The sequence below is a fragment of the Rhinopithecus bieti genome, unplaced genomic scaffold (assembly GCF_001698545.2).
Source record: "Rhinopithecus bieti isolate Rb0 unplaced genomic scaffold, ASM169854v2 scaffold_33210, whole genome shotgun sequence".
Classification (NCBI taxonomy): domain Eukaryota; kingdom Metazoa; phylum Chordata; class Mammalia; order Primates; family Cercopithecidae; genus Rhinopithecus; species Rhinopithecus bieti.
In genome coordinates this window covers 402,171-415,426 of record NW_016814226.1, presented here as the reverse complement: position 1 = coordinate 415,426, position 13,256 = coordinate 402,171, and the positions used below count along the sequence as shown (strand labels likewise).

At 51.5% G+C, this 13,256-nt stretch overlaps 1 protein-coding gene across 1 annotated transcript in view; it reads left to right on the top strand.

Moving 5' to 3' along the window:
- Positions 1–13,256, top strand: part of TTLL1 (TTL family tubulin polyglutamylase complex subunit L1) — a 44,636-nt gene that overhangs the window by 29,205 nt on the left and 2,175 nt on the right. The window contains exons 5-6 of the mRNA XM_017849998.1: positions 2,076–2,162; positions 7,768–7,931. Coding sequence (XP_017705487.1) covers positions 2,076–2,162; positions 7,768–7,931 — 251 coding nt within the window. The remainder of the gene's footprint in view (positions 1–2,075; positions 2,163–7,767; positions 7,932–13,256) is intronic.

The following is a 13,256-nucleotide window of genomic DNA, read 5'->3' as shown; positions in this document are numbered from 1 at the left end:
AAAAAAAAAAAAAAAAAAAAGCCTGTTTTGATGTTCTTGCCACCTGCACGTCTGCCAGAGGCTGCGGTTTTTTCGGGGAGGGAAAGGGGCCAGCTTCCAGCCCAGTGCCGCCCTGGGGTGAGCTGGGCTAGCCTCTCAGGTGTAGCCACAGGCCCTGGCCCCTTCACTCCTCTTATACCCACTAAGTCAATAATAACTATTTTGACATAAAGTGATATATTGGAGATGGACTTCCAGCAGCCTTTTGTCTGTAGATGTCCTGACTTGAGTATTTCGTAGGTATTTTGGACTGGAAATAGCATGCCTCTTCTTTTTTTTTATCTTCTCATTTTTTGTTTATTTGCTGGTTTGCAGTTGGCATTCGTGTTTTGCTTTACAGTGTTAAAGCAGGTGCACATCTATTTTCAAGGAAGACGAGAGAAATGAACATTTGAGCACCAGCAAGCTGGCTACTATCAGTATTTCCGGGGCCGGGCACTATGGCTCACGCCTCTAATCCCAGGACTTTGAGAGGCCGAGGTGGAGGATCACGTAAGCCCACAAGTTTGAGAATTGTGGTAACAAAGCAAGACCCTGTTTTTTTCTGTTTTTTGTTTTTTTTGAGGCGGAGTCTCGTTCTGTCACCCAGGCTGAAATGCAGTGGCACAATCTTGGCCCACTGCAACCAATTCCCTGGTTCAAGCGATTCTCCTGCCTCAGCCTCCCAAGTACCTGGGATTACGGGCACGTGGCACCACGCCCAGCTAATTTTTGTATTTTTAGTACAGACAGAGTTTCACCATGTTGGCCAGGCTGCTCTCGATCTCCTGACCTCATGATCTCCCCACCTCGGCTTCCCAAGGTGCTGGGATTACAGATGTGAGCCTCTGCGCCTGGCCAAGACCTGCTTTTTTTTTTTTCTGTGAGGCAGAGTCTCGCTCTGTCACGCAGGCTGGAGTGCAGTGGTGCCATCTTGGCTCACTGCAATCTCCGCCTCCCAGGTACAAGCCATTCTCCTGTCTCAGCCTCCCAAGTAGCTGGGATTACAGGCACACGCCACCATGCCCCACTAATTTTTTGTATTTTTAGTAGAGACGGGGTTTCACCATGTTGGCCAGGCTGGTCTCGAACTCCCGACCTCAGGTGATCCACCTGCCTCAGCCTCCCAAAGTGCTGAGATTACAGATATCAGCCACCGCACCCAGCCAGGCTTCTTTTGTTTGTTTGTTTGTTTGAAGTGACAGGTTCTTGCTCTGTCACCCAGGCTGGAGTGTAGTGGCGCGTTCATGGCTCACTGCACTCCACCACTCCTCATGGCACTCTTCTTCCTCCCAGCCTCCAGCCGTCCCAAGTAGCTGGGACTGCAGGCACATACCACCACACCCAGCTAAATGTTTTATTTCTTGTAGAGGCAGGGGTCTCACTGTGTTGCCCAGTCTGGTCTCAAACTCCTGGGCTCAAGTGATCCTCCCACCTTGCCCTCCCAGAGTGCTGGGATTATGGGCGTGAGCCACCGCACCCAGCCTCAGGTGATGTTATTTGTGTATCTGGAGAACAGTTAATCTAAGGTGTATCTAAGTGAAATGGAATTAAAAATTACAAAGGAAATTCAAAAATTTGTATGTAAATGGATTTACTTTTGTCACTGGGAACAGAGGTTAATAGTCTGGCACCCGGATCCCTAAGGGCCTGGGAAGGGGTGACGGGCAGCCTGGGGGACAGTTTGTGTTTGTCTGTGATAAGCCTGCACAGACTTTCACTGCAGGTTCTGGGCTTGGAGCTGGACACCCATCCACTCTGATGCCAGTCTCACGCCAGCAGCGGGGCTGGGTGCTAGTCAAGCCTCTGATGAGTGAGATGCAGAGATGCCCGTTACGGTTCCATCAGTTCCCTCTATCAGGCTGAGGAAAGTGTCCAATCTCTGAGCTCTGCGGGAGGAAGAGGGAGAGGAGGGAAGGAAGCGTTTGTGGTGGAGGGTGGGAACCCTTGCTGTGGGAGGTCGGGACCGTGGGGTGATCCTGCTTGTTTCTGAGGCGTTGGTCTCAGCTGCGCCCTTTGATGCTGGCCATGTCACCCACTGGTCACTCTCTCTCTAGCCGGTGATGAACAATGACAAGCACTGCTTTGAATGCTATGGCTATGACATCATCATTGACGACAAGCTGAAGCCCTGGCTGATCGAGGTAACCACGGGAGCACCCACACCTGGTCACACCACACACAATCCCCGACATGCTTCTGCTCCGACTCAGGCCCAGCGGTCCCCCAGGCCCTGGATGTTTCTCAGGCCAGGCAGGAAAGGGACCGATGTTCAGGTTTGATGGTTTGCAGATAGTTAAATTATAAGCACATTCCTGCATTGCTCCCCTCCCAGAGCCCAGCCCACGACAGGGAGCTGTGGCCCATCTCACGTGAACTTGGTGGCGACGACACCTCCAGGGTGCCTCTAGGCTAGTCCATCTTCCCTCAGTCCTGCACCCTGTCCCCCGGGCCCTCCCCTGTCCTCGTGGGTGACAGTGTTCCCGTCTAGGAAAGCAGCTCACAACCTCGGCAGCCCTTGGCCAGCAGGAGCCCTCTCCTGAGGGAAGGAACGCCTCTCCTGTTCTTCAGCATCTATGAAGGTCGAGTTTGGAAGTGGATTCCTCTGCCAAGATCAGTGGGTGGAGAGGATGTCGTGGTGGCTGTCCGTGTAGCACTGCCTCCTGCCACCAAGCCTGGCTGGGGCGACCTCAGCCACAGGGGGCGCTGGCGCACTTATCAGAGGCCCCAGCTTCAACTGTTGCCCTGGAGCCAGGAGGACGAGCTTCAGGCCTCCGAGGGGACTTTAGAACTCCGTCTCTATTGGTTATTGGTTCATCTCCCCGCACGCCCTCCCAACCAAGTTCATTTGCCAGTGCACGGCTCGGGCCCTTCATCTCGGTCACATTTTGAGCCAGATACCCGACTCCACAGTAGCAGGTTGTAGGGAGGGTTCTCTGTGGGTAGAGTCATGGGAACCCCTGCAGGAAGCTGCTGGAAGAGCCAAGTGAGCCGGTTCCATCGTGGCATTTTCCAGGCAACTCCTTATGCTGCCAAAGCTGGGTGTGTGAGCGGGGAATAGATCGCCAGTGTTCGTACTTTCTTGTCCTCAATGTTAAACAGTATAACTTGAGGCCGGGTGCGGTGGTCACTCCTGTAATCCCAGCACTTTGGGAGGCCAAGGCGGGTGGATCACCTGAGGTCGGGAATTCAAGACCAGCCTGGCCAACATGGCAAAATGCCGCCTCTACTAAAAATAAAAAAATTGGCCAGGTGTGGTGGTGCGCACCTGTAATCCCAGCTACTGGAGAGACTGAGGCAGGAGAATTGCTTGAACTTGGGAGGCTGAGGTTGCAGTGAGCTGAGATCGTGCCACGCGCCACTGCACTCCAACCTGGGTGACAGAGGGGAGACTTTGTCTCAAAAAAAGAAAACAAACAAAACAAACAAACAAAAAAAAAATAGAGTAACTTGAATGGCAGTCTCTCCTGCATGAACTAGGATCTTAATTGTGAACGTTACTTTTTTTTTTTCTTTTTTTTTTTTTTTTTGTGATGGAGTCTGCTCTGTCACCCAGGCTGGAGTATAGCTGGAACATCTCGGCTCACTGCAACCTCCCGCCTATCTCCCGGGTTAAGCAATTCTCCTGTCTAGCCTCCTGGAGTAGCTGGACTACAGACTTGCCATCATGCCCAGCCTAATTTTGTATTTTTAGTAAGAGACAGGGTTTCACCATGTTGGTCAGGCTGGTCTCGAAATCCTGACCTTGTGATCTGCCCACATTCGGCCTTCCCAAGTGCTGGGATTACAGGTCTGTGAGCCACTGCACCCGCCCTACTTCTTAATAACAATTCTGTTGGCCGGGCGCGGTGGCTCAAGCCTGTAATCCCAGCACTTTGGGAGCTGAGACGGTGGATCACCAGTCAGGAGAAATCGAGACCATCTGGTCCTACTACGTGAAACCCCGTCCTCCTTACTAAAAAAGTACAAAAAACCTAGCCGGGCGAGATGGTGGGCGCCTGTAGTCCCCCCCCAACAGCTACTCGGGAGGCTGAGGCAGGAGAATGGCGGGAGTCCGGGAGGCGGAGCTTGGCAGTGATGGCCGAGATGCCGCCACTGCACTCCCCAGCCTGCGCGACACAGCGAGACCCGTCTCAAAAAAAAAAAAAAAAAATTCTGTTTTTGTTTTGTTTTGTTTTGTTTTTGTTTTTTTGAGACGGAGTCTCACTGTCGCCTAGGCTGGAGTGCAATTGTGCAGTCTTGGCTCACTGCAACCTCTGCCTCCTAGGTTCAAGCAATTCTCTTGCCTCAGCCTCCTGAGTAGCCGGGACTATGGGTGCATGCTGCCACCCCCAGCTAATTTTTTGTATTTTAGCAGAGACAGGGTTTCACCATGTTACCTAGGCTGGTCTCAAACCCCTGAGTGCTCAGGCAATCTGCCTGCCTTGGCCTCCCAAAGTGCTAAGAGGACAGGCATGAGCCACCATGCCTGGCCAACAATTCTTTTTTTTTCCTTTTCTTTTTTTTTTTTTTCTGTCTCGAGACAGGGTCCCACTCTGTGGCCTAGGCTGGAGGCAATGGCGTAATCATAGCTCACTGCAGCCTCCAGCTTCTGGGCTTAAGTGATTCTCCTGCCTCAGCCTCCCGAGTAGCTGGGATTACAGGCACGCGCCACCATGCCTGGCTAATTTTTTTTTTTTTTTTTTTTTTTTTAGAGATGGGGTCTCACTATGCTGCGCAAGCTGGAGTTTTTTTGTGTGTTTTTTGTTTGTTTGTTTTTTGAGATGGAATTTCACTCTTGTTGCCCAGGCTGGAGTGCAATGGCACCATCTTGGCTCACCACAACTTCTACCTCCTGGGTTCAAGCGATTCTTCCACCTCAGCCTGCAGAGTAGCTGGGATTACAGGCATGAGCCACCATGCCTGGCTAATTTTGTATTTTTAGTAGAGACAGGGTTTCTCCATGTTGGTCAGGCTGGTCTTGAACTCCTGACCTCAGGTGATCCGTCCATCTTGGCCTCTCAAAGTGCTGGGATTACAGGCGTGAGCCACCACGCCCAGCCTCCCAAGCTGGTTTTGAACTCCTGGGCTCAAGTGATTCTCCTGCCTTGGCTTCCCAAAGTGCTGGAATTACAAGTGTGAGCAACTGCTCCCAGCCTTTTTTTTTTTTTTTCGTTTTAGGGGGCACATATCCAGGTTTGTTACATGGATATATTGCAGAATGCTGGGCTTTGGGCTTCTCTTGAACCCATCACCCAAATCGTGAACATAGTATTCAATAGGGAGTATTTAAACCCTCGCCTTCTTCTTCTCTCTCCCCTCTTTTGCAGACCCTAGTGTTTTGGGTATTTTTTATTTTTATTTTTATTTATTTTTTTTTTAGACAGAGTCCTGCTCTGTCGCCCAGACTGGAGTGCAGTGGCATGATCTTGGCTCACTGCCAACCTCTACCTCCTGAGTTCAAGCAATTCTCGTGCCTCAGCCTCCTAAGTAGCTGGGATTACAGGTAACTGCCACCACGCCTGGCTAACTTTTATATTTTTTGTAGAGATGGGGTTTTACCATGTTGGTCAGGCTGGTCTCGAACTCTGGACCTCGAGTGATCCGCCCACTGCAGCCTCCCAAAGTGCTGGGATTACAGGCTTGAGCCACTGCACCTGGCCTGGGTTGTTTTGTTGTTTGTTTGTTGTTTTTAAGAGACCAAGTCTCACTCTGTGGTCCAGGCTGGAGTGCAGTGTCACCATCGTTGCTCGCCGCAGCCTTGAACTCCTGGGCTCAAGTGATCTTCTCACCTCAGCCTCCTGTGTAGCTGGGACTAGAGGTGTGTGCCACTCTTCCCAGCTAATTTTTTTTTTCTTTTTTGTAGAGATGGGGTCTCGCTGTGTTGCCTAGGCTAGTCTCGAACTCCTAGCTTCAAGTGATCCTTCCACCTCAGCCTCCCAAAGTGCTGGGGTTATAGTTGTGAGACACTGCACACAGCCTAAAACAATTCTTTTTTATTTTTTTGGAGACAGAGTCTCACTCTGTCGCCCAGGCTGGAGTGCAGTCATGCGATCTCGGCTTACTGCAACCTCCGCCTCCCAGATTCAAGCAATTCTCCTGCCTCAGCCTCCTGAGTAGCTGGGATTACAGGTGCCCTCCACCATGCTTGGCTAATTTTTTTTTATTTTTAGTAGAGATGGGGTTTCACCATGTTGGCCAGGCTGGTCTCAAACTCTTGACCTCGTGATCCACCTGCCTCGGCCTGCCAAAGTGCTAGGATTACAGGCATGAGCCACCACGCCTGGCCCCTAATAACAATTCTTAATCTTCGTGTATTCATGATAAGAATTACAGTATTATGGTATATTACAGTGGTCATTTTGAGGACAATGAAATCTGTGCAATTCTTTGGCACAGTACATATTCGATACCCTGCTAGCAGCACAGACAGGCAGTCTGACTGGAAGAAACCTGAACAGCTTACAGATTTGCTCCCTCTAATCCCCCGTGGCCTGAATAACCGAGGTCATTAGAACTGTGCCTAAAAAATGAGTAAATAAGTAGTGACTGGCCGGGCACAGTGGCTCACACCTGTAACCCCAGCACTTTGGGAGGCCGAGGCAGGCAGATCCCCTGAGGTCAGGGGTTCGAGACCAGCCTGACCAACATGGTGAAACCCTGTCTGTACTAAAAATACAAGTATTAGCCAGGCGTGGTGGTGGACGCCTGTAATCCCAGCTACTCAGGAGGCTGAGGCAGGAGAATTGCTTGAACCCAGGAGGTAGAGGTTGCCGTGAGCTGAGATCGTGCCACTGCACTCCAGCCTGGGCGACAGAGTAAGACTCCATATCAAAAAAAAAAAAAAAAAAGTAGTGACTGAGGGCCTATGGGACTCTCCACAGAACAAAGTGAATGTCTCCATTTTAATGTGTGGATTTTGTGACATTGTTTAGCTTCTCCGAGGCCTTATGGGACCACCTTTCCATGTGTTGAAAGGATTCATCATTTGACTCGGAATGCTGCTTTACTGATGAGATATTACTCTCTTGGCGAAAAGGGGGCCCGTTGCTTTTTACTTAAACCCACACTGCTGCTTGGGCAGGGTCATTTGGTTCGCTGATTCTGACAAACCCCTGGGGGGCTCTTGGTACTTAGGACTGAAGCAGTCACACAGGTAGGCACTGATAATGTTTGTGATATACACTGGCCCAAAATGTTTGTGTGATTGCTGATTTGTAGATCCTAATTCTAATCCTACCCTTAAGTATTACTTATATTTCACTGAACAGCTAATAAAAGTGGATCACAAAGTGCTTCCTACCAAGGTGCTTCCTACCAAGGTGCTCTGACGATATTAGATAGTAGCAATGTTAAATAACAATTTGCCAGGTGCAGTGGCTCACGCCTGAAATCCCAGCACTTTGGGAGGCTGAGGTGGGAGGATCACCTGAGGTCAGGAGTTCGAGACCAGCCTGGTCAACATGGTGAAACCCCATCTCTAATAAAATACAAAAAATAGCTGGGCGTGGTGGTGTGTGCCTCTAATCCCAGCTACTCGGGAGTCTGAGGCAGGAGAATCGCTTGAGCCCGGGAGGCAGAGGTTGCAGTGAACCAAGATCGTGCCACTACACTCCAGCCTGGGCAACAAGAGTGAAACTCCGTCTCAAAAAAAAGAAAAAAAAAACTTGACTAAAGCGTGCAGCAGCTAGCATCTCCTTCTGTAGTGCACGTTTTCATTCCAAAAGAGCGGGAGACACAGCTGAGGAACGTGGGTCTTTCGTCTCACAGGTGAACGCGTCCCCGTCTCTCACGTCCAGCACTGCCAACGATCGAATCCTTAAGTATAACCTGATTAATGACACCCTCAACATCGCTGTCCCGAACGGCGAAATCCCAGACTGCAAATGGAACAAGTCGCCCCCAAAGGAAGTCCTCGGCAATTACGAGATTCTGTAAGTGTGTGTGACTGTGCGCTTGTTCTTCTGTATTTCCGAATGGCATGTGCCATAGCCCAGCTCGGATTTCTGGGCATATATGGATTCCCCTTATTTGGGCAGAGCGTTTCATTTACTAATGACATTATGGGATAGATTGTGTTGTAGCAGAAAAGCAATTTGTTTATTTATTTTGCTATTATTATTATTTTGAGAGGGATTCTCACTCTGTCGCCAAGGCTGGATTGCAGTGGCACGATCTCGGCTCACTGCAACCTCCACCTCCTAGGTTCAAGCAGTTCTCCTGCCTCAGCCTCCCAAATAGCTGGGATTATAGGCATGTGTTACCACTCCTGGCTAATTTTTGTAGTTTTAGTAGAGACAGGGTTTAACCATATTGGCCAGGCTGGTCTTGAACTCCTGACCTCAAGTGATCCTCCCACCTCGGCCTCCCAAAGTGCTGAGATTACAAGCGTGAGCCACTGCACACAGCCCAGAAAAGCAGTTTGGGTGCTAAACTTGATCATTGTGGATTCTCCTACTTATGACATACGTAGGGTGCACTGATCACGTGCCAGGCCCCCATTGGCTGCCGGGATAGCTGGAGCAGGCTGGATGGAGTGCCTGTTTCTCACAGGTCACCGGGGCTCATTCCCTGGCTTTGCCACATAGAGCTGGGTGACAGGGAGGAACTCAGTGCAACTGTTTGAGCCTCAGTTTGTCCACCTTTAAATAGGTATAATAAGCCGGGTGCAGTGGCTCACGCCTGTAATCCCAGCATTTGGGAGGCCGAGGCAGGCAGATCACCTGAGGTCAGGAGTTCAAGACCAGGCTGGCCAACATGGCAAAACCCCATCTCTACAAAAAAAAAAAAAAAGGGTATAATAAGATCTATCTTACAGAGTGGCAGAGTTGGAAGGGAATAGCTAACTTTTGAGGGCTTGTCATGTGTCAGAAACTCTGCAGAATGCTTTACACACAGTATCAATTCCTTTCCCCAATAACATTTTGAAGTAGGTAAGACTATTAGCTCCATTTCACGGCTGTGGAAACAAAGGCTTAGGGCGGTTCCATGGCATACTTGTAGTGACGAAAGTGAGAACAAAGTGAGAGCCCATCAGGAGTGTGGTGGCTGAACACAGTACGTTTCATTCATTCTGTGGTCTATTAGGTGGGCTTTAAAAAGATTGAATTAGCCGGGCGCGGTGGCTCAAGCCTGTAATCCCAGCACTTTGGGAGGCCGAGACGGGCGGATCACAAGGTCAGGAGATCGAGACCATCCTGGCTAACACAGGTGAAACCCCGTCTCCTACTAAAAAAACACAAAAAAATTAGCCAGGCGAGGTGGCAGGCGCCTGTAGTCCCTGCTACTCGGGAGGCTGAGGCAGGAGAATGGCGTAAACCCGGGAGGCGGAGCTTGCAGTGAGCTGAGATCCGGTCACTGCACTCCAGCCTGGGCGACAGAGCGAGACTCTGTCTCAAAAAAAAAAAAAAAAAGATTGAATTGGCTGGCTGCAGTGGCTCACACCCAGCACTTTGGGAGGCCGAAGCGGGCAGATCACGAGGTCAGGAGTTCAAGACCAGCCTGATCAACATGGTGAAACCCTGTCTCTACTAAAAATACAAAAATTAGCTGGGCATGGTGGTGCACACCTGTAATCTGAGCTACTCAGGAGGCTGAGGCAGCAGAATTGCTTGAACCTGGGAGGCGGAGGTTGCAGTGAGCCCAAATTGCACCCCTGCACTCCAGCCTGAGCAACAGAGTGAGACTGTCTCAAAAACAAGCAAAAACCAAAAAAAAGATTGACCCAGAGCTACACTGTGGGGCTTGGGAGGTTGCCTGGGAAAAACACACTGCAGAAAAGGGTGTATAGTTTATTCCCTGTAAAACATTGGCCTCAGAGTCCCCTGTGTGTACCTACAGTGACGTGTGCAGTGGCTTACATGTGAATGCATGAGCTGGGAAACGTGGAAGGACACACATCCTGTTGTTGGCATCGATACTGCGGTTGAGTGGGTGTGGAGGGAGCCAGAAAAGAGAGAAACAGACGGCAGTAAAAGGCGGAGGAGTAGGTGTGTTAGGATCACAGTTACATGCTTCTGTCAAAGCAAAACTGTGCGTTTCATTTAAATTTTTAAAAAACAAAGGAAGAAATATTTAGTGAAATTTACACACACACATAAGAGACTTCAGGCTTGCAGCTGGTAGGGTGCTGCTGGTGGGAGGATTTGAACACCGGCCCAGGACTCTGGAGCCCACGCTCAGCTGCCTCCTGCCCCTGCTGTGGGTGATGTGTGGTGTGGATGTGCATGTCCCAGCTCATTGTCTGGGACAGGAGGAGCAGGTGGAAGGGGAGTTTAGATGGAAAGTATGCTGGGCTTGCCGGCAACCTCGGGGCCTCTACAGGGTGGTGGCTGTGAACTTCGGGGGCAAGCAGTCAGTGTGTGTGATTAGCTGTTCTCTCGCTCCATGGTCAGCTGCCCAGCCTAGGTACAGAGAAGGCAGAGGGTTGGGAGGGACCAGGGTTGGGAGCTTGTGATGGCAAGAGAGAGGGCAGCGGGGACAGGGAGAAGGCGGGGGTGGGTGGCAGTCCCGCAGGGAGGGGGGTTGTTGGAGTCGGGCACTAGGGAAGTAGGCTGGGAGAAGGGGCAGTGGTCAGGGAGTGAGCCTTGGAGATAATGTGAGGGGTGATGAGGCTTGGGGACTCCCTGGGGATGGGACTGAGATGGAGTAGAAGATGGGGTCGCCAGAGGTCAGGGAGTTGGGGGTTTCATCTGTTTGGTCATTGCCATCACCTGCCACCATGAACTAGGAGCCTGGCTCTCCAAGGGATCTGGGGTGGTGACCTGGAGGACTGGAGGTGACTGTGCGAGGAGGGAGGTAACTGTGGTGACCAGGCCTGGAAAGAGCTGGGGGTTTTAGAGAGGAGGCCCCCTCCAACCGGGAGTACGATGGGTGGAAGAGAAAGCAGCCTCCATACCAGGAGCTGCAGGGGAAGCAGCGTCTCCCAGGAGACTCAGGAGCCCGTTAGAACAGGAAAGGGAAGCGGAGATTGAAGGACAAGTGGAGGCCAATGGCAGGTGCGATGATGGGCAGAGAGTTCTGGAGCCCACAGAGGGCGATTCTGGGGATGGGGTCAGACTGGGATTGGCAGCCTGGGAGGTGAAGGGTAACATCAGGGTTGGGGACGGCAACTGCAATGGTGGCCTTGGGGGCTGGGTCCTGATGGCCTCTGTGCTGGAGGACCAAGGGGTTCTGTGAGGGTGCACAGAGGTGGGGACCGTTGTGGGGAGACTTGTCAGTAGCATGAGGACCTTGGGGGGTTCTCCAGTCCAGCTGAGTAAGGGTGGTGGGGAGGCTGGCTTGTTGGGAGTGTGTGGAGCCTGTGCCCTGTCCAGCCTGTGGCCTTCTTGAGGGAGAGGGCCAGACTTACCATCTCCAGGCTAAGAAGCAGAGGCCAGGCCAGGCATGGTGGCTCATACCTATAATCCCAGCACTTTGGGAGGCTAAGGCAGGTGGATCACCTGAGGTCATGAGTTCAAGACCAGCCCAGCCAACATGGTGAAACCCTGTCTCTACTGAAAATACAAAAATTAGCCAGGTGTGGTGGTGGGCACCTGTAATCCCAGCTACTTGGGAGGCTGAGGGCAGGAGAATGGCTTGAACCTGGGAGGTGGAGGTTGCAGTGAGCCGAGATCGTGCCACTGCACTCCAGCCTGGGCAACAGAGCAAAACTCTGCCTTAAAAAAAAAAAAAAGAAAAAGAAAAAAACAAAAAAAAAACAGAAAAGAAGAAGCAGAAGCCAGCGCCTCACTGCTTTTAGTTGAAGAGACAAGGTGACCTCCCTCCCTGATCCGGCTGTCCTCTCCCGGCTCCTGAGGGGTAATGGAAGGCTTTTGTGTGGAGCTGATGGCTTCTAAACGCTTCCAGTCGGGGCTCGCTTCCCCTAGGCATTCAGATGATCAAAGAACCTCAGCTCCATTTTCAGGTGCAGCCACCTGCAGCAGTAGCAGTTGGTGCTGACTGCCAGGGCCACGTCATCTGAGCGGTGCCGCCCGTCCATACCAGGTGCTCTGTGTGCCCACAGCAACCCCTCAGAGCCCAGCAGCATCCAGTGGAGGACACTGGCTGCATGAGGTCACTCCCAGCACTTTGGGAGGCCAGGGCGGGCAGGAGGCAGCTGACGTGCCCCAGGACACGCCATTGGCTGTGGCCCCACAAGGCCTGGCACTTTGCATCTGCCACCTCCAGGACCCTGTTCTGAAGTTGCTGGCTGTATTTTTACAGCCTTTAAAAAACCCTAATAGTGACTAGATTCTTTCTGTGAAAACCCAGAAGAAAAGCCTGCTAGAACAGGAACTTCGAAGAACCATCTCGGCTCTGATTCTCCTCTGCGTTGGCTCAGTAGGTGGCCAGACCACCCCTGGGAACAGCACATCCCAGTGCCAGCTGCTTGCCAAATGCTCCTTTCTGTTTGTTTTGTTTTTTGAGCCGCACAGATCAGCACAAGTGCTCCGTGAAACTGGTCACCATGTGTGGTCCTTTTCTCCATTCATTCAGTATGTTCCTATCCACCAGACCTTGAGCAAGCTGCTAGGGGCAGCCATGAACCAGATAGGTGGTCACTGCAGCCCCTGGCCACTGAGGCAAACACGGAGGGGCAGTGGAGTGACGACATTTATGAATGTGGAGTCCCCAGTGGGTCGGGTATCTGATCCTGTGGAGACGGACCAGGGAGGCATCCTGGAGGACCCCCCACCCAGGCAGATTCCAGAGTTCCGGGGGTGTCCTGTCTGGCTTCCTTGTGTCATAGGGACTGTGGCTGTGTCTCTCCTTCGAGAGCCAGGGAGGAAGCAAACCCATGTCACTGTCCTGACAGCCCCACCCTGGTGCACAGCCTGGGTGTCTGTGGTGTCTGCTTCACAGACAGAAGTCAGAAAATGCGGCCAGGCGCTCTGGCTCATGCCTGTAATCCCAGCGCTTTGGGAGACCGAGGCAGGCAGATTGCTTGAGCTCAGGGGTTCGAGACCAGCCTGACAACGTGATGAAGCCCTATCTCTACCAAAAATACAAAAAATTAGCCGGGCATGGTGGCATGTGCCTGTAATCCCAGCTACTTGGGAGGCCGAGGCATGAGAATCACTTGAACCCAGGAGACAGAGGTTGCAGTGAGCCGAGATTGCACCACTACACTCCAGTCTGCATGACCATTTCAGAAAAAAGTAGTCAGAAAATGCTTTCTTCCCTCCTGCTCTTTCAGTCCCAGTTTGCCACCAGAAGCACAGTGTAGAAAATGCATTCTTTAACCTCAGAAGTTTCTTTTTTTTTCTTTTTTTTTTTTT